At 47.8% G+C, this 21,276-nt stretch overlaps 1 protein-coding gene across 1 annotated transcript in view; it reads right to left on the reverse strand.

Moving 5' to 3' along the window:
* Nucleotides 1–611: 611 nt before the first annotated feature.
* The window catches only part of LOC106827903 (complement C3-like), a 31,470-nt gene continuing 10,805 nt past the window's right edge, over nt 612–21,276 (reverse strand). The window contains exons 20-41 of the mRNA XM_044753121.2: nt 20,274–20,416; nt 19,971–20,183; nt 16,642–16,708; nt 16,455–16,541; nt 15,473–15,676; nt 14,917–14,992; nt 14,453–14,612; nt 13,329–13,427; nt 11,432–11,588; nt 9,371–9,534; nt 8,256–8,414; nt 8,048–8,107; nt 7,860–7,950; nt 7,690–7,741; nt 5,457–5,544; nt 5,249–5,338; nt 3,496–3,601; nt 3,181–3,270; nt 2,898–2,981; nt 1,108–1,191; nt 879–1,014; nt 612–796 (exon numbers count right to left, since the gene is read on the reverse strand). Of these exons, the coding sequence (XP_044609056.2) occupies nt 655–796; nt 879–1,014; nt 1,108–1,191; nt 2,898–2,981; nt 3,181–3,270; nt 3,496–3,601; nt 5,249–5,338; nt 5,457–5,544; nt 7,690–7,741; nt 7,860–7,950; nt 8,048–8,107; nt 8,256–8,414; nt 9,371–9,534; nt 11,432–11,588; nt 13,329–13,427; nt 14,453–14,612; nt 14,917–14,992; nt 15,473–15,676; nt 16,455–16,541; nt 16,642–16,708; nt 19,971–20,183; nt 20,274–20,416 (2,552 nt within the window). The 3' untranslated portion in view covers nt 612–654. The remainder of the gene's footprint in view (nt 797–878; nt 1,015–1,107; nt 1,192–2,897; nt 2,982–3,180; nt 3,271–3,495; nt 3,602–5,248; nt 5,339–5,456; nt 5,545–7,689; nt 7,742–7,859; nt 7,951–8,047; nt 8,108–8,255; nt 8,415–9,370; nt 9,535–11,431; nt 11,589–13,328; nt 13,428–14,452; nt 14,613–14,916; nt 14,993–15,472; nt 15,677–16,454; nt 16,542–16,641; nt 16,709–19,970; nt 20,184–20,273; nt 20,417–21,276) is intronic.

Raw genomic sequence — 21,276 nt, forward strand, 5'->3', positions numbered from 1 at the left:
AGGACAAGAAGAGATCCAGAGAAGGATGTAGGCAAAGATGCAGGTGAGGACCCAGAGGAGGATGCAGAGAAAATACAGATGAGGATACAGATGGACAGACAGGTAAGAATAGGTAAGAATGGGAAAGATACAGGTAAGTTTACAGATAAAGATGTAGGTGGGGGGCCAGGTGAGGATGCAGAAAAATGCAGATAGGTGACAGGTGAGGGTGCAGGTGAGAGAGTAAAGATTCAGATGAGAATATTGGTAAGAATTCAGATGATGAGGCCGTAAGGAGGCTGGTAAGCAAATAGTGAGAACTCAGTTGAAGGGGCAGTGAGCTGCTAGTGAGGATGCAGGCGAGAATACAAATGAGAATTCAGGTAAGGATGGAGCTGAGGTGCAGTTGAGACGCAGGAGAAGCAGCAGGTGCACTTCAGGCTAGATGCAGGTGCCGCAGGCCCATGCTCTTTGGGTGAGGAAGCCAGTGAACTTGCAGGTGAATGACAGGAGAGACTGAAGTGCAAGCAAGTGAGGTTCAGGTGGGATGGCGCTGAGCTGTAGGTGAGGCAGCTTGGGATCACAGCTGCCTCTTTCCCTCTCTCAAAGACCTCCAGACTTTGGGAGACAAGTGAAATATAACTGAAGCTTTATTGGGGGGACCAAGATGGGGGCTCAATTGGGGCAGCCAAAGACGACCATGTTCTCGGAGAAGCTGCCAAGGTCCTGGCACTGTTTCTCATACTGCTCGTCTTGGCATTCATCAGCCTCAGGCCACAGCTCCACCCAGGTGTCCTTCCCAATGATGTAGCTGATGCTGGGGAAGGATGACAGGTCAGGAGGGGCCAGAGGAAGGGCAGGAGGGGGTGACCATGCGCATGCACAGGGCCAGCACTCACTTGGGTTTCTCTCCCCACAGGTCGGAGGAGATGCCCCATATGAGGTATTTTTTGTCCTTCTCCAGCTTCAGGGCTTCTCTGCACTTGATGTGGCTGATGAACCTGCGCTCCTGTCCAACCTGCACCTCATCGGAGCCTGGAGGGGATGGAGAGGGAAGCTGAGCTGGTGGGATGGAGGGAAATGGGGGAGGGGGAGGCAGGAAGACAGAAGACAGAGCACAGGGCTGACCTGATTTGATGATCTGCTCGATGACCATTATGTAATCGTCAAAGTCATCTGACAGCTCCTTCCTGAGAAGTCTGGTCTTGTACACTGTGGGGGAAGGAGGACAGTGTGGGTCTGGGGCAGGGGTGACCATGGGGCATCCTCACCTGCATGCACACCTAGGTGCATGGCTCCCCCCAGGCAGATCCATGCAGGATCACAGCTAGTCATGCTACAGTCCCCCAGTAACACACCCAGCCACATACAGTCATACAACCACCATCTCACACAGTCATACACAGCCATGCACACAATTACAGCTGCCCACAACTAGTCATGTACACAAGGACAGCTACTCACATCCTCTGTCACTCATGAGCACCATCTCACACACAGCCACACACATCACATGCAATCACAGTCACTCACAACCAGCATCTCACACAAAGTCACACTCACAGCCATGCACATAATTACAGCCACCAACAACTACAGTCATATGCCTAAGAGCTACTCATATCCAGTCATCAACAGCTGGTGTCATACAACCATGGCTATGCACAGCTACAGTTGCAGTCACACACACAACCACACACTCAATTACAGCCACCCACAACTACAGTCATAGACACAAAAGCTACTCCTATCCACTATCACCCACAATCACCATTTCACATAACCATGACTATGCTCAAATACAGTGTCACACACGACCATGCATACAAGTACAGCCACCCACAACTATAGTCATCTGCATTACTATAGCTACTCCCATCCACAATTTCACACAGTGGCTATGTACAGCAACAACCTCACAGCCACACACATAGCCATGAACACAATTACAGCTATCCATAACTACAGTCATAAACGCAACAACTGTCCACTGTCACCCACAATCACTGTCTCATATAACCATGGCTGTGCACAAGTACAGTGTCACAAACAACCATGCACATCACTACAGCCACTCACAAGTACGCTCATATACATAACAGCTACTCATATCCACTGTCGCCCACAACAACTGTCTCATACAACCATAGTAATACACACCTACAGTCCTAGAGTCACACACACACAATCATGGCTAAACACAACTATAACCTCAAAGTCCCATAACAACCACACACGCAATGACAGCTGCCCATAATGACAGTCATATACACAATCACAGCTAATCACATCCACTGTAAGTCACAACCACCGACTCATATAACCATGGCTATATGCAACTACAGTCTTATAGCCACACACACAACCATGCACACAAGTATAGCTGCCCACAACTATAGTCATATGCATTCCTACAGCTACTCCTATCAACAATCCCACACAAATGTGGCTATGTACAGCTACAACCTCATAGTCACACACATAGCCATGAATACAATTATAGCCATCCATAACTACAGTCATATACGCAACAGCTACTCACACCCACTGTCACCTGCAACCACCATCTCACACAATCGTGGCTGCCCACAACGACAGCCTCACAGTCGCACACACAACCAGGCACACAACCACATCCACTCACAACCACTTTCTCTCACACACTTGTACATACCTAGTCCACTCATAATGACAGTTCGCCATGCCATCACGGCCCCTCACAACACAACATACATACACACCAGTTACAACCACCACAGCCTGAAACACAGTCACATGCAGCTGTGGACACTCACAGCCAGTCACACACAAGACCACACCCGCCATCACACAGTCTCACACACAACCACACTGGTGAGCCATGCACACCATTGCTCACACACCATCACACATGCACGTGTCCCATGCCCTGCACTCACCATAGTCCACTCCTGGCTCACAGGCCTTGTCCAGCCGGTCATCCAGGGTGACCTCGTCATCCGCCTGGTGCATGAAGCAGCTCTCTGAGGAATGGGTGAGCGAGGGACGTGGTCTTAGTCCCACTTCTTGTCCAGAGCCCACCACCCATGGGTGTGGGCAGCCCCAGGGCCATCCTTCTGAGTGTCCACTTGGTGAGGGCTTTCAGGGCCCTGTGGGTCACCCCCATGAGGATGGGGGATCCAGTGGGCATGGCCTGCCCTTTTCTGGCTCCTGTGCACCCACCCTCAGCACAGCGGCACATGTCCTTTTGGCAGAGCTTGCTCAGCATTCCATCCTCCTTCTCTGGGTGGTAGAACCGGGTGCAAGTCTCATCTGTGGGCAGAGGTGGTGGGGAGGGGTCAGCGAGCTAGGACCTCCACCCAGAGACCACACCTGGGGGGCACAGATTCCCATCTCCAGTCCCTCAAACCTGGAGATGCCAGGTCCCCAACCCTGGGACCCCCCAGACCCCCAAATCATATATCCCTGGGATCCCAAGACCCCCAACTCACCAATCTCTGGGACCCCCAGACCCCAGGCCCTAGGTTGGCTGCTCACCCAGGTTGTAATAGGAGTACACCTTGACCATCCCAGGCTGGATAAGCCCCACATTAAAGTACTGGTGAACTTTGAAGGACAGACAGTCCTCCTGGGTGTGGGAGATCTGGGGGGAAGTAGGAGGTTGGTCAGTGGGGGCAACATGGAAGGGAGTCCAACATAGAGTACATGTGGGGGTTGGGGCAATGGTGGAGAAACGGAGGGACCAAGGAGAGAAATGGGTGGGGAGGATGGGGGCAGGCAGGAATCTTTGCCAAAAGATGAAAAAGCGGTTTAACAAATCCATTTTCTTTTTCTCCAAGGCTCCTGGCTAGATTAGTCTGCTCAATCTCCTTTTCAGTTTGTTGTGGCCATGCCATTGAGTTCTGGCCAAGGGACTGCTATCTATGCCCACAAAAACATCCCACAGCTAACAATACTGCATGGTATATTTGAAAATTGATGAGAGTTGATCTTAAAAGTTCTCAGCACACACACATGCACACACACACACAAGTTATAACTATATGAAGTGATGGATGTGTTAACTACCCTTATTGTCATAATCATTTCCAAATAAATACATATATCAAATCATTATGTTGTACATCCTAAACTTATACAATGTTATATGTCAATTATGTCTCAATAAATCCAGAAGAAAATAAAGAGAAAGGAAGGAAGGAAGGAAGAAAGAAAGAAAGAGAAAGAAGGAAATAAAGAAAGAAACATATGCATATATGATAGACATGTATATTTGGAAGGAAATGAGGTCAATAGTGAATTTAGGTAAAGGGTATATGAAACTTCCTTATACTGTTTTGAAATTTCTCTGTAAGGTTGAAATTATATAAAAATTTAAAAAGAACAAAAATTAAAATACAAAAAACTTTTCAAAAACTGATCTCATGCACAATCCTCTTTTCTTCTGGAAAGAATGTATCCAGAACAGGACTCTGAGATGCTAGGGATCCTAGAGCCACAAGATGTAGAAAGAGAATGGATCTTTGAGTGACTGCTTAGAGCAGAAGTCTCCTTCCTCACTTCTCACACCAAATGGACTTGAGTGAGAAATACAAGTCTCTTGTGTTGAGATCCCCATACTCTTAGAGGTTTTATTATAGTAGCTAGTGTTACTTATGTTGACTAATATGGGGTGAGGGGCACGGGGGGTATTAGGAGTTGGCAGGGAGGATATGAAGATTGGAGAATGGGAAGAAATAAGCAGAAGAGAGGAGGAAGCCCAAGTCATGTTAGAGATGAAGAGCACATGAGAAAGCCAGATGGAGAGAAAGTAAAAGAAGAGAGAAATACTGGGGCTGGGTAGCAAGAAGAGTTCTTTGTCTTCACTGAGCGCTTTTTTCTTTTCTTTTCTTTTTTTTAAACCAAAGTGGCTCTTTTCAGTGGTTGTTTAAGCCTGTGATGAGAATAAGTTGGAGGAAGCAAGTGTGAAAATGAGGTTAGAACATCAGTGGTCAGAAGGTGAGATGCTTATAGAAGGTGGGTTGACCTGGGTTGACCATCTTGTTGACCTGGGTTGATCACCTTGTTGCCCTGAGTTGACTACCTTGTTGACTTAAATTGACTACCTCATTGGCCTAGGTTGACCACCTTGTTGACCTGCATTTGCCACCTTGTTTTATATGTCCCTTCCTCTACCACTCAGCAGCACTGATCCTGTCCTCTAACTTGGGCTCATTTGACCCACAGACAAAGGCCAATGGAGAAAGAAAGGCCAGCCAGATAGGGGTCAAGATCCCAATGGAAGCCTTACCTTGTCCAGGTAGATGATGAGGGTGTTCTTGTTGGAGAAGGCCTTGTTCAATTCATACTTAGAGATATATCTGTCCACGCCACGGCTCAGCTGGGAAAGGACAGGGCTTGTGAAAATCCTTTGTGGGTCCCTCTCCATCCCTCCAGCCCCTTCAAGACCCCAGGCTCCTTTCCACTGATCCCAGCCCCCAAGTCCAAGACTTTCATACCAGGTCGAGGTCACCAGTGTCAGGAGCGAAGCCAGTCATCATGGATATATCCAGGATTGACATGGTAGCATCCACATTTCCCAGGTATCTGGATGGGGCAGGGAGAGAGGGCTTGAGTCCCAGGATGGGCTCAGCCCGGGGGTCAGTGCCTGGACAATGGGGTCTGATGGGGACTAAGGCTTCTGGTTCCCACATAGGATCATAGAGGGATGTTAGAATTTGGAAACACTCCCCCAAGGAGACTAAAGAAAAGGTAGCATAATGGTCTAGGGGACTAATTGCTCAGGCTCTGGAACCCAATTGTATTGGTTCAAATCCCAGCTCTGTGTAAACTTTGATGAGTTACTCGATTTCTCTATGCCTCAGATCTTCAAGAAAATGACGACAAGAATATGGTCAGGTCTCATTTGGCATAATTCCTTTATGTGGAAATTAATTAAAGAAACCTTAACTAAATTGGAGTCAGGAAGGCCTGGAGTGGGAGCTCTCACACCCTAGCACACCAAACAGGAAGACATGGACTCTTGCATCTTGGGCAGGAAGTAAAAGTCTTTACTAATGAAGGCAGATTGCTCTGCCCACCTGGTAACAGCACAGCCAATGAAAAACACCGCAGCTCAGCCAATGAGAAATGCCACAGCTCAGCCAATGAGAAATGCCACAGCTCAGCCAATGAGAAACACTGCAGCTCAGCCAATGAGAAATGCCACAATGCAGCCAATGAGGAATGCCGCAGCTCAGCCAGTGAGAAATGCTGCAGCTCAGCCAATGAAAAGCTGTTGCTGCCCTGAACTGTTACTTTCTCTCAATGGACTTTCATTTAGAACAGCCCCTCCCTACTCCCCCTTTTTCTTTATAAAGGCAGCTCCCCTTTCTTGTTTGTTGAATTTGCGTATGGTTTGCCATAGCATGCACATCCCAAATAGCAATTCTTTTGGCTCTTCCTGAATAAACTTATTTGGAGATAAACTAACAGGCAATTTTGCTTTTTAAGCTGACAGTTACCACGGTCTAGTTCAAGAACAGCAGTCCCCCAGCAACACGGTTCAAATTTCAGTGGTACTGAAATTTGCATATTAATATTAATACACATGCATAGTAATAATATATACACATTAATATGCAGATATTAGTCACAAGTAATTGCCTAAAGTACCAATCTTATTGCTAGGTCTCAGTCCACCAATCAAGACATAAATAACAGATACACATCACAATCAATGACCAATCACAGCACTTCATTTCAAGGCTGTTGGTGATGGGTTGCTGAGCATCCATTATTCAGTTCGTGCATAGAAAGCAAAGTGTGTAGTTGTGTTGCTTGCTTATCTCCCAGTGATAAGCCTACATGACATTTTACCAAATTGAATAATTAAAGGGGGAATTGGCTAACAAAGATGGGAGCGCAGTAAAGAAATGAAGAGTGATAACGCTGGAAGTGAAATTTGAATAGAACATAACTGGAATTACAGAAGAAATGGCAGATGGGGAGAACGTTGGCCCTGCTGCCGTTTGAGAGACCAGATATGAGCTAGGGGAATTCGGTGAAGGTGAACTTATTGACACCCATGAGAAAAGTGGTTGTGACAAAAAGATGAAGATGTCCCAGGGGAAGTGATGCCAGCAAAAACCTTCACATTAAAGGAACTCTCAGAGATATATCGTGACATTGAGAGCTCAAAGGATAAAATGTTGGAAGTTGACTCAAACTTAGAAGGGAACCTGACAATTCACTACAGCATAGAAAAGATGCTTGCTCCATATCATAGGTCACACAAAAAGAAAGAAAAGAGGCACTGTCCAAACTTCGGTGCTTTGGAAAGTGTTTAAAAGAGGAAGAAAAAAACCAACCTTAATCTAATGTTTTCAATTACAGTGTAGTCAACAAATACTCACTTTATTATGCTTCTTATTTCTCTATGCCTTTATAACTGGCAGTATGGGAGCTTTTGATGTGTGATAAAAAATTGTAAAGGTCCTAGAACAATTGTAATTTCCCTCACTGATTATTAAGATTGCTTTGCACGGTCTCAGCTAACGTGGTCATTTCTAGACTCACATGCCATGTAAAGTGAGGAGTGCCCATGCTATCTACCTCCTGGCAGGTAATTAAGACGGTAGTAGATGCACAATACACTCCCAGAAACTATTAGGTACCATGGATATTATTAGTAAGAGGTCTTGCTAGAGACAGAGGGATGGCCAAGATGAAGCCCAGTGACCCATCTCTTACCTGGTACAGAGGTTAAGGATCATGGTGCTCTTGGCATCCTGAGGCCTCTTGACTAGAAAGACAGAAGACAGAAGGATGAAGGGGGTCCCTGGGTCCTGATTTAGGAGGGGGGACAGACATCAGAATGGGGGTGGAGGAAAGGTGACCGATAGGGTCTTTACTCCTCTTACCTGTTTTAGGGGCTGGTCGTATGCTAACCTTGAGGTCAAACTTCTTGCAGGTGACCTTGCCTTTGACCTTGGCTTGGTACACTGTCACCACCTGGCAAGATGAGACAGAAGACTAGGTATCAGCCCACCTGACTTGGGAAGGGGAGGGCCCCTGCAGGGCCATGCAGGTGTGGGTTCCCCTTCCTTACCGACAAGGTGCCTTGTCCTTTCCCTTTAGCTGTTAATGTGAATTTCTCATTTTGCTTGGTCTGCAGGGAGTGGGGAGAGAGAAGAGAGGGTGATGGGTACCAAGCCTTCCCCTGGCTGCGATGGTCATCTGCCCTTCCTCCTACCTCCCGGCAAACCCTGGCTGGCATGGAGGGTGAGAGAGAGGAAGGTTTGGACAGGTGGCTGTACCTCTTCTGACCGCAGGAGGCTAGCGGATTCCCAGTAGATGCGGTGCGTGACCGCAGAACTGCGGCTGGGCAGGTTGATGGAAACATCCAGGTTCAGGTCCTTGTGGTCAGGGACATCCCTCTGGTATTGGGCCAAGGCTTGGAACACCATGAAAGTGGCCTAGAACCCATGAGAAAAAGAGGATGAGCTGGATTGTGACTGAGAAAGTGGTTAGAACCCTCTGGGGGAGTGAATAGGCTCAGATCAGAGCTGGGGCACTAAGACTATGGCCGAGAACCCATCAGGAAGGATGAGGATAAGATTAGGGGATGTTGGATACTGAAGACATGTTCTAGAACTCTCTAAGTGAAAGAGGCTCAGACCAGGGCTTGGTGACACTAAGAGTGTGGCCTTGAACCCACTAGAGAGCATGAAGGTAAGACGGGAAGTTCTTAGACAGTGAGGACATGTTCTAGAATTCCCCCAAGGGACAGAGGCCTATACCAGAGCTGGAGACACTGACAACCTGTCTAGAAAATGTAGGCATCAGACTGAAGCTAGCTACACTGAGAAAGCATCTAGACCCATCAGGGGAGAGAGGCTAAGACAAGGCTTTGGAGGTACTGAGAAGGTGTCTGGAGCCCAGGCACGAAAAAAGAATAAAGTCGGAGCCTGGGGACACTGAGCATATGATCTGTAATACAAAAGTGACACTGGGAATATGATTGAGAGCCCACCAGAAGGGAAGGAGGTCAAACTGAAGCCTGAGGTTGCTGAAGCTTGAGCTTACTGAAACCACGGTCTAGAACCCACCAGGGAGAGAGGAGAAGATGGGGTGCCTGGTGGCACTGGGAACATGGTCTAGAACCCACCAAGGGCAGCCTAGGCTCTGAGAACATGATCTAGACACCAGGAGAAAAAGGGAGGCTCAGAACACAGTTGGGGACATCCAGAATGTTTTCTAGAATCCACAGATGGATGCACGACTCAAAGAAACTGATTTCTCAACTCCACTCCAATCACCCTGGCTTGTGGGTCAGAATTGCCTCTCTTGGTCTCAGCATCTTCCCTGGGAGGCCAGTGGGAGGCCAGGGGAAGTAGGGATGCAGGTGTCTGGAGGATGGAGGGCCACTTGCCTGGGTGGAGCCATAGCCACCTCCGTAGTATCTCTGTTCGTTGAGCCAGCGCACCACCGGAGGCACAGAGTCAAAGTCTCTGAGCAGCAGCAGGGCCAAGAGGGCGTAGGATGTGGCCTCTACATTGTAGAGCTTCTGGCCAGGCTCCTCCCAGCGGTTCCTGTCTGCAGAGAAGACCCCCACACTCACGCTCACTGCTCAGTCCCTCAGTCCTGGAGACAGCTCAGAGAAAGCTCAGAGAAAGAGTCATGCTAGACTTCTTGGTGTGCAGGTGTCCTGGCTGACATTTGAGGCCCTCAGTCTGCCAGCTCCTGCCTCACTCTCTTCCCTCATCACCCTTCACCCCTCCATTTGAATGCCGAACTTCAGCCCCACTGATCTATGGGAGATTCCCTAAACTTTCCATGCTCCTTCTTACCTCTGGGCCTTTGCATATTCTGTTCTCTCTACTTGGAGCACCTTTTCTCCATTTTTGTCATTAGTCCCATCGAATCGATTCTGACTCCTAGTGACCCCATGGACAACAGAGTGAATCTTGCCTGGTGTTTTTGCACCATCCTGTCATCTACTGGTGCTATATCAGATAATGCTCTACCGGTATTCTTGGGATTTTCACGGCCAATATTTTGGAATTGGGTGGCCAGATCCTTCTTCTTAGTCTGTCTTAGTCTGGAAGCTCTGCTGAAACCTGTCTGCCCTGGGTGACCTTGCTGGCACTTGAAATGCTGCGCACATAGCTTTCAGCATCACAGCAACATGCAGCTGCCACAGTGTACAACCAGCAGATGGGTGATGTGGTTCCCCAATCGGGAAAAAGCGGAGGCTGTGGCAGTGAGAGTGACAAATTTTGACCACTAGACCACCAGGGCTGACTTTTCTCCATCTACTCCTGGTTAATTCTCACTCATCTTGCACAATTCAACTTTAATGGTACCCCAAGACTGAGTGAGGTCCTTCTTTCTGTCTCTCAAAGCATCCTTTGCTTCTCATCTTAGCATTGTGATGCTCTATAGAAATCTATTAACTCATTTCTTTCCTCAACTGGAGTGTGAGTACATGATGGCAGGTGCAGTGCTGTATTCACCATGATATCCCAAGTGCGTAAGAAAGTACCCATGGTAGAGACTGTCACCAAGAACCATTATCTCCTCTTTCTGGGCCCACAGTTGGACTACATCTCCCAGAAGCCTTTGCAGGTAGGTATGGCTGCATGACTGAGCTCTGGTCAATGAAATGTACATGGCAGTGATGGGGCCACTTCCATGCCTGGTCCACCTCCCTCGCACAATCCTTCTGACTCTTCCCCTTCTGCCTGGATGGAATGGATTCCAAGGCTCCGGGGTGGCAGAGCCATGAAAACATAAGAGGCCTGGATCCCTGCATCACTGTATGGAGGAGAGCTGTCTACCAACTTGGAACACACACAGTACCGTTCCACAGCAAGGAACAAACTTCTGTTGTGTTAAATCTCTTCAGTATACATTCAGATATGTTACAACAGTGAGTGTAAACCTGACACAATGTCATCACCGGACTAATGTTTAAGCACTCACTGTGTGCCAGGCACTGTGCTAAATTCCCTATGGCATTATCTTATCTAATCCTAATTACCCTTGAGATAATGAAAATATTATCGACAATACTAAAAGCAATAACAGCATCAGTAACAGAGCTTTTACTGTGCGCTAGATTTGCCCACCTGCATTACTTATTTAATCTTCACAACCACCCTATCAGGTAGATATCAGTTTAAGACGAGGTCCAGAGAGGTTAAGTGACTTGTGTAAGGTCACACAGTGAGAATGTGGCAGAGTGGAATATGAACTTGGGTCTGTCTGCCATCGGAGTCCATGTCCTTGCTCCTGCGTCAAAGCAAGTGCTCAACACACACTTGTTGAATGAATGATGCAGTGGACCTTCCTGTGTGACATACAGTAAGGACTTTTCACACCTTAGAGCCATCCATCTCAGCTCACCTTGGAGCCATGCATCCCATATCAAGATCGCCACCCTCAAACCCAAGCCATGCACCCCTCTTTATCCCACCAGGCTGCCCCTCACCAGTGGCTGCACTCAGGAATTTGTTGAGGAGGGGCTCCTCCAGCTTGCCCATCTGGGCCAGGGCGTAGCCAGCAATGGCCACAGTATATGGTCTCCGCAGGTTCTGATAGTGGGCTTCAAGGAAGTCTCCTGCCTTCGTGATGCTGCCCGCCAGGCTCTATGAGAAAGAGGATAGAGTACTCTCATGAGGAAAGCATGGTTGCCACAGAGAGCTGTAAGGATCACACAAGCACCACTCCCTGGACACCAGGACGGTTTCTGGCCTTAGGACCTGTCTTGTATCTGTCTGTTTTTGAGAGTTTCCCAGATGTTTTAAGAACTGTGTGCTGCCTTGTTGTTGAGTGCCTACTAGGTGCCTAAGGCAATCTGTATACCCATGGTGTGCTGGTAGATGTTTAACAACCAGCTCTCCAGTGGTGGAGGGGGTGGTTATAGATTGCCAAATACCGTGGTATAAATACTCCCACGATGGCCCATTTCAAGCTATCAAATGTGACTTTCCTGAAGATGGAGTGGGGAAGAGATGCCCCAAATAGGTGCTCATGAGCTGATATGAGCAGGTTCAGCACACCACTGGGAATGCCTCTTACCCAATCACCATCATCATCATCATTGCCAGTTCTTACACGTGCCAGTCATATATCCACTCACTTAACATCATAAAATCCTACAAGGTAAGTACTATTCTCATCATCATTGCTACTGTACAGATGAGAATACTGAGATCCAGAGAGTTGAGGGGCAGAGGAATACATCATTTGTAATGTTTGCTGATTTCCATGGGGTAAGCACCACCATGGCTGATTTCAACCTACCAACGTGTCATCACTGAATGTAGAGTTGGGAAGAGGTGGGTGGTAGCAGAGTGTTATATAGGATTTCCATCATGCGGACAGAATAGACACAAATAACTTCAAGCATAGATAATGATAAAAGCTAGTAAAATAATTAGGAAATGAATTTTAAGTGTTTATCATCTTTGTTTTTAAGGCTTAATGTTTACCGTTTAATTGATTTAACTGTAAGTTTATAGAATTTAATTTTTTAATAATGACTGTGTTGAATAACCAGCTCACAAAATTCCTGGAAATTTAACAATTAGCTTTTGGGCGAGCTTGTCCCAGCGGAACAAGTGCCCTCTTGATTTGAACTCCAGCAGTCTTGTTCCACAGCCTATGCTATACTCCGTTATAATGTTGCTATGTTGTAGGAGAAACTCGTCCTTTTGCCTGCCCAGCTGTCTCTCCCCCATCTACCCTTGACCTCTGTAGGAACTTCTTCTCCTCCTTTTTGTTCACATGGCAACTGTGGAAGCAGCCATATTGGACCACTGAGACCTACTTTCTGGCCTCAGCTGATTGGTTCAGGGGTGATCACCTGACCAAGGCTGAGCCAATCAGAATCCTTCCCTGGGAATCTGAACGCTCTAGCCTTGGTCTGGCTATTTCCCCAAGGAAGGCAGCCATGTCCTGCCTGGCAGGCTGAGTGACAGGGAAAGCTGTATTATAGGGCAAAAGGGAATGAAGAACACAGGAGAGAACAAAGCATCCTGTCAGAGTCCCTGAGGCCACTTTCCTCTTTGCACTTGATAAATTCTCTGATCCTTAAAATAAACTCCCCATCTATTTTTGCATAGCCTGTGTCACATGTGTGTTACATCTAGGACAACTCACAGAGTCCTAAAAACACCAAAGATTATTATAGCCATTTTACAGTCGCACACAAGGAGGCCTAGTGAGGTGGAGTGCTTGGGAATCAGGGTTTGAAGTCAGATTTGTCTCCCCCCACAGCTGTAGGCAGTGCTGTCTCTTTTCTGCCATAATTTCTCTCAAATATGCAAGGTTGGGACCAGAAAAGTCAGAAGAGGGGAGGGAGGGGGAGAATGGGGGACACTCACATTGACCTGTCCCTCGCAAATATCTTTAGCCTCTTGCAGCGCGATGAGAACAAAGGCTGTGAGGGCCACGTCTTTCTCCTCAGCACTCTGGAAGCCGCCCTAGGGTGGGGAGCAGGAAGAAAAATAGGGTCACTGGTGTATCCCCACATGCCAACCAACCCCCCTGTAGGATCAGCAGCTCAAAGCAGTCCTAGGTCTCTCCCCAGGCTCCCCAGGAGGGTCAAACTCTTTAGTATTCATTCATTCAGTCATTCATTCATTCCTCAAATGTCACTGGGGCTGTGGATATGATGGTGGACACAATCAGACGCCAGCCCCAGACCTCACAGAACTCCCTGTCTAGCAGGGGAGACAGACACGAACCAATCAGCTTATCAACAGATACATAATTACAGACTGCTGAGTGCTGTGCAGGAGAAGTCGATGAGGCAGTGAGAATGGACAGTGGGAATGTGACTCAGTCGGGGGACGTTAGAAAATGTGTCCCTGAGAGATGACAGATGGAGCCACGATCTGAAGAGTGAGCAGGAGGCAACTGTCAAAGAGAACAGGGGTTAGCAGGCCAGGCAGTGGGATCAGCATGTGCAAAGGCCCTGTGACTGGAGAGAGCAAGGCTCCTAGCAGTACAGATGGAGTGCAGAGAGAGGGGGCAAGGCTGTGAGGCTGGAAGCCTGGAAGGTCAGGCTAAGGCAAGGATTCTCCAACTTAAGCACACATTGCCTGTGAGGGCTTGTTGAAATTCTGATTCCTAGGCCCTGCCCCTTAAATTTCTGATTCACTGCATCTGGGGTCCAGCCTGAGAATGTGCATTTCTAATAAGTTTGCAGATGATGTTGATGCTGCTGGCCTGGGGACCACACTTGGAGTTTCACGGCCCTAAGGAGTTCTGCATCTGTGTTTATTTTAAAAGCAATGGGGAACCAGGGGACTTTCATTCTGCATTGGACCCTGCAGGTTTCTGGTTTCCGAAGGAGGAGGGACACTCTCTGCTCCTTTCTTTCCCTGTCCCGCCTCCTCCCCACTACAGTGAATTGGGTAGTGGTCGGATGGGGGAGTCTTTATCCTCCATCCTGTGAGGTTCAGGTGTCCCTCTTCTCCAGCCTGCCTGAATCCTTCCTTCTTACAGTCATTTGTTGGGTTATCACAGGCGCATCCTCCTGGAAGACTCCATCTGGCTTCTGCTTCTGGAGGATCAGCCATTTGACAGCCCCACAGAGGACCTGGGAGTCGATGGCGATGAGGTTGGAGGCCAGAGCGAAGACCTTGACCACATAGGCTGTCAGCCTGGGGGTTGGGTACAGAGCATGAGCCAATCAGATCTGGGAACCATAGACTGACATCCCGGCCAACCAATGAGAAGAGAGGGGTGGGGCCGGCTTCCCTTTCTGGAGCTCAGGACCCGGTATTGCCTGCAGTGGGTGCTTAAAGCTTGATGACTGCATGTCATTCAGCCAGCGGGCACCTTGGGTCTGCGGGTGGAGGGATCCATTCACACAGGGCTGCGTGGGCGAGGCCCCCTAGACCACCCGAGGCCAGGATCCGGGCCCTGCTCAGGGCGAGGATGGGCAAGCTGACCACCGCGTCTCACCAGGTGCTGGGCGGCCGGCTCAGGAAGGCTGCGTAGGCTGAGCTGGGTTGTCTGTAGGCCAGCTGCTGGGTGTACCCTGCAGGGAAGGGAGAAGTGTCGGGAGAGGAGCGGGGTCTGAGAGGAGGGGGTGGCTGGTGCGGTGTTGACAGGGAGAGGAGGGGTTTAGAGAGGGGACAAGGATGCTATGAGGGGCAGGACAGGGGTTCAGAGAGGAAAGAGGGGGCTCAGGGCAAGGGAGGGGTATCTGGGGGGGAAGGAAAGTTTAAAGGGAGAGGGACTTGGACGGGGGGGGGGGGGTGGGGGGGTGGAGCGCCAGAGAGAGGAAGGGGAAAGAGTTCTCAGAGGAGGCGGGGTTCAGAGAGGGGAGGGTTCCCAGGGGGTTCAGGGCAAAGGAGCCTCAGTCGGGGAGGGAGCTCTGAGATGAGGGGCTGGGATCTCAGAGGAGGGAGATGGAGGAGATCTCAGAGGAAGGCGGGGCCTCGATGGGGGTGTCTCAGGGAGCACAGAGCTCAAAGAGGGGGCTGGGGGGGTCACCATGAGGGGCGGGGGCGCCTACCCTTCTTGATGAGCTCCAAGGACTCCTGCCGCTTCTCCACGCCCAGCTTCTCCCACTGCTTGGTGTGGTCCAGGTAATGCACTGCGATGACCGTGGGCGTCATGCCAATCATGTTCTGCTCGCCGCAGCCCGAGGGGGTCACGATGAGGTGCTTCAGGCGCTCCCCGTCGATGGCGTCCTCTGCCATCTGGGCCACCGGTGTCCCTGCAGCCAGGTGGGAGGTGGACGCTCAGCCAAGGTGTCCCACCCTGGTGTGGGGTGGGATGAGGAAGGTCGGGGTGCCCCCACTCTCCCCAGTCTCCAACCAGCCAGGACCAAGGGGTCAGGGACAGCTGAGGGACACGTGATTGCAGGCGGAGCTGCAGGACTGAGTGGCCAAATATAGGAGGAGGGGTCTATATTTGTGGAGGCGGCAGGCTTGTGCTTCACAGGGGCACTCCGGTCCTGGGTCTCTTGTGACACCATTGGCAAATTAATTCCAGTAACAACAGTCAGGACTACCCGTATGTGTTTAATGCTATGTTCCAGGCTCTTTTCTAAGAGAACACCCTATAGTATCTCATTTAATCCTTCCAGCAACCTTTAGATATAGACAGTATTATTTTCCCCCATCACAGATGAGGAAAACAAAGATGTCCCCTCAAAACCTTACAGCTCACAGGTTGCAAGGTGCCTTTCCAGCTCCTTCTTGTCCCTTCTCACCCCAGTCCTCCCTTCTGGGCACTTGGTTCCAGAATTTTTGCTGTTGAACTATATAGTTTCTCATTTAAACATCTTTATCAGCAAAAGCTGTTTTCTAAACTAAATGCTGTCAGGAGCTTCCTAAAAAACAGATCAGGGAGGAGTTGTTCTAGCTGAAGTGAAGGAGGCAGGCACGGTGGTTAGGTATCCCTGGAACAGATGGAAGTGGGTTGCCTTCTGGGGTCATGGCCCCCCTGACACCTTCCTGGGCCCCGTGGGCTCAGGGCCAAGAGCATCTCACCTTGCAGGAGGATCTTGGTCTCTGACTCTGTGTCTGGGACTTGGTCGCTGAGGTCTGCAGCAGGGACCTCCTCTCGCTGCACTCCATCTGCCAGATGAACGGGGGACTCCGATGGCACCAGCCCCCCCCCCCCACCCCACCCTGCACCACCCCCCAGGTCCCATCTCCTCTCCCATGGCTGACTCACTTTGGCCCAGGTGTGCTGGATCCAGTGTGCGAATGGCCACAGTTTTATTGACTCTGATTCCTTCTGGCTGGATGGTGTCGGGGGAAGCAGGGATTGGGTGAATGAAAGGATAGGCAGACAAACAGTTGGTTAGCAGGGTGCTGTTGTTTGGGACTACTGTAGCAGGGACATGGTGGCATCTGCCCTGTCTTAGCGGTGTGACTTGGAGCCAGTCACTTTGCCTCTCTGTGCCTCAGTTTCCTCCCTTATAAGGAGCAGGCAACACAAACACCTACTTCATACTATTTTCGTGAGAATTAAGTCAGAAATCAATAACGACATAACAAAGCCTTTTGAAATCTTATGTGCTTAGAAGCTTTCTTTACTCCAGTTAACTCATTTGATCTTCACAATGTGAACTTAAAAGGCAAATTCACCACTTATTTCACCCTTACAATGAGTTTATTCAGGATTAGCCAAAGGAATTGGAATTTAGAACCTGGGTACTACGGCAAACCACAGGCAAATCCAGAAAACAAAGGAGGGAGCAGCTTTTATAGAGAAAAGGGGGAGTAGGTGGGGCTGCCCTAAAGAAAGTCCATTGGAGGAAAGTAACAGTTCAGGGTGGTAACAGTTTCTCATTGGCTGAGCTGCTGCATTTCTCATTGGCTGAGCTGCTGCATTTCTCATTGGCTGAGCTGTGGCATTTCTCATTGGCTGAGCTGCAGCGTTTCTCATTGGCTGGGCTGCAGCGTTTCTCATTGGCTGGGCTGCAGCGTTTCTCATTGGCTGGGCTGCAGCATTTCTGATTGGTTGGGCTGTTGCTAGGTGGGGAGAGAAATCTTCCTTCATTAGGAAAGTAGTTTAACTTCCTTTGCAAGATGCAAGCTTATGTCTCTTCCTGTTTGGAGTAACTGATGATGTGTGATGGGGCGTGAGAGCTCCCCCTATAGGCCTTCCCGACTCCAATTTAGTTAAGGTTTCTTTTATTAGTTTCCACAACCACCACCCAATGGGGGTGGGTACTGCTATTATCACTCCTATTTTAAAGATGGGGAAACTGGAATACAGAGAGGTGAAGTAACTCGCCCAAGGTCACACAGCTAGTAGAACAGAACTGAGGTTTGAACCTTGTAGTCTGGCTCCACAGTCTGTTTTTAGCCCACAGCCTCTCAATGGGACAAATTAAAGAAAAAAGAAAATAAATTTTTAAAAATTAAATTAAATTTAAGTTTAAAATAAAATAAATTAAAAAATAAAATACTATTGAAAACTAAAGTAAATAAGTAATAAGGAAATAATAACAAATAAATAAAATTAAATAAATAAAATGAAAATAAATAAGAGACTGTGCGTCAGTACTTAGCACAGAGCCTAGGACATAATAAGCACTCAGTTAAAACAAGGACGATCTTGGGGCTGGCCCCGTGGCTTAGTGGTTAAGTTCGCATGCTCTGCTGCAGGCGGCCCAGTGTTTCGTTGGTTCAAATCCTGGGCGCGGACACAGCGCTGCTCATCAAACCACGCTGAGGCAGCGTCCCATATGCCACAACTAGAAGGACCCATAACGAAGAATATACAACTATGTACCGGGGGGCTTTGGGGAGAAAAAGGAAAAAAATAAAATCTTTAAAAAAAAACAAAACAAGACAGGGACCATCTTAATTAGCATCAAAGGCCCAACTCAAGCCCTCGTGTGTCTGCAGACAAAACTCCATGCTGGACAGCGGCTGTTTTTGCCTTATGAGAACCTCTTCTCCTTTCACCTGGTAGTAATGACCAGACTTTCCTCTGCAGACTGACTTTCCTCCAGGAGCATGCTGGTAAATATTTAACATCCACGTTTGCAGGAAGAAAAGATCCTGATGTGTTGTGCTGTCAGTTTCCATGGTGTAAATATCCCCACCATGATGGATTTCAAGCTACCAGCGTCAGTGAGGGCAGAATAGGAAGTGGGGGGCACACTGGCTCATGGGAGCTGGGCCATGCAGGCTCGCGGACACTGCTGGAAATTCTCCCAGTACGCTGAGCCATATTGGAGCCAGAGGGGAAAAGCAAAATGTGTTTCCCTAAATCTATGTTTTTAGCTAAATTCCAATGGCTAATTTTATCCCAGAACATTAAAGTAGTTGAAAAAGTATGAGTCCACTTCCCTTAAAGCCAGGAAAGAAAAATTATAATAAATTCTGGTGGGTATAAGTAAAACATCTCGATTTAAAATTACACTGTCAGTTTTAATGCATTTAGTCTTCAATGCTTCAATATTTCTTTCAACTGTTTTAACATTTAGGAAAAAAGTAAGCATTAAAAAATACACATATGGGCCTGGCCCTGTGGCTGGCTGGTTAAAGTTTAGTGCGCTCCGTTTTGGCGGCCCAGGTTCGCAGATTGAGCTCCCCGGTGTAGATTTACTCTGCTCACCAACTATGCTGTGGTGGTATCCCTCCACACAAAAACAAAGGAAGATTGGCAGAAATATTAGCTCTGGGCTAATCTTCCTCAAGCAAAATAAAAAGAGGAGGATTGGCAATAGATCTTAGCTCAGGGCAAATCTTCCTCAGCAAAAAAAAAGAAAAAAGAAAAACCCACAAGCGCACATCTATGGGAGCACGAATTTTTCCTTTTGCTTCAGGCTCCAGTGAGGCTTGGTTTGACAATGTCAGATCCTGTCTGTATTTAAAATTTTGATATTTTGTTCATCACAGATATTTTTGGCATTAATTTTTATTTCTTCAAATATTGCATTAAAATATTATTGATCTTGTTTATGACCTCACATCTTGCTTTAAAATATTATTGAGGCAATAAAAGACTCATTTTTACTGATAATATTATCTCTTGTTAGATTTGAAAGTGTTCCACACTGTGAGAAATAGTTAATTTACTTTTAATTACTTTTTAAGGGTAAATTAGGTTAATGTACCTTTTCAGGATAAAAAATCATAGGTAAAAACAGAAGTTTTCTATGTTCTTGCATTGTATATTATTGATCTATAAAATTTATTCTGTGAAATATGTTTCCTCAAGATTTTAAAGTCAAAAGAAAACTCCTATACTGAATTGTTACAAAAAGTCATATTTGATATTAAAATATATTTTAACAAAAAGACATACTATTGGTCTTTATTACTAAGCTTTTTGGTGTCCCCTAAAATTCCGTGCTCGGGGTGAGTACCTCACTTGGCTCACCCTAATCCTGGCTCTGCTTCCAAATTTCTAGTACTCCCAAATTTCCTAAGCTGGACATTCTTAGTGGCTCAGAGCCTGGGTCTCCAAACTGGATTGACAGCACGGGGAGGACAGCAGCCTTTCCTGAAGGACAAGGGGCAACAGGTGCCCCAAGGACTCACCACGACCCTCAGGGTCTTCTTGACACCATCGCTGATGAAGTGGTGGTAGACGGCGGCCTTGACCTCCACCTCCTGTAGGCCAGTCTTCAAGGGCACAATGACATAAGGCACAGCCAGCGAGGACTTTGGCGGGATGGTCACAGTCTGCTGGTAGCGCCTCTTGGAGGTGGCCAGGCTGCAGAATGCTGGATTGTAGAGCAGTTCCACCCTCACCTGCCGGGGGCAGAGAGTATCAAGTCAGGGGCACGTGCCATGGGTCCCCCTCCAAGCCCCCCACTGCGCCTCTGCTGTCGCAGGGCCCACCTTGAGTTCTTCTGCCTCCCGGTAGTTGTAGAGGACAGCTCGGATCTCCACCTGCTCGTTGCGCACAACGGAGTAGGGCAGCCGCAGGTCAATGAAGAAGTCTAGCATCACTGTGACCTCATAGGGGTCAGCCACGCAGATCCCTGCCCAGGTAAGCGGAACGTGGGGTGTCAGGGGTGTGGGATGGATGGGGTGGACAGGGTCCGAGTTCGAGTCCATGTTTCCTGCCCCCCTGCCCCAGAGTCTCAGAGCTTACCCCTGACCACGGGAACTGTCTCAAGCTCAGCCTATCTTTGCAGGAGCCCGTAGACTAAACAACGTTAATGGTGGTAAATCACAGATGGGGATGGTGGCTGGGAGTTTCCGTGATTTAGTAATTCTCATTTTCTTTGTGATTTTATTCATAGATAGATGTGCAGGAGGGAAGAAGGCATCATTGAAGGGTCCACATCTGTGCTCCCCAGAAGGGAAGCCCCAAGTCCCTCATGGTCACTGGGCACTTCTGAAATGTGGCTAGCTTGAACGGGCACTGGACTCCTTCTTTTATTTCATTTTAATTAATCAGATTTAAACTTAAAAACCAATGCTCATGAGAATATACTAAAACCCAGTGAGTTGTACACTTTTAAAGGGTGGCTTTCATGGGATATGAATTACATCTCAATTTATAAAATGATATTTGATGCAGTGATTGCAAAACCTTGAAGTATGTTTGCAACAACTTGAGTAGGCCAGCTCCCCTTTTCAACTGCAAATTTTACAAATCCTAAAATATAGACCAAAGACTTCCCAAGGAAAAGCTAGTAATCCTAATTGGGATGCACTGTAACTATAAAGCACACATCAGATTTCAAAGGCTTAGAAGAAACAAAAGTAAGATATATCATTCATAGGTTTGACATATTAATAGGTTATCCTTAGCTATTAATGGATTTATTTTTGTAACATTATTATTAGTGTCATAGTAGTTCTGCAAATTTTTACAAAATGTTGAAATGAGAAT

The sequence above is a fragment of the Equus asinus genome, chromosome 20, assembly GCF_041296235.1.
Source record: "Equus asinus isolate D_3611 breed Donkey chromosome 20, EquAss-T2T_v2, whole genome shotgun sequence".
NCBI lineage: Eukaryota > Metazoa > Chordata > Mammalia > Perissodactyla > Equidae > Equus > Equus asinus.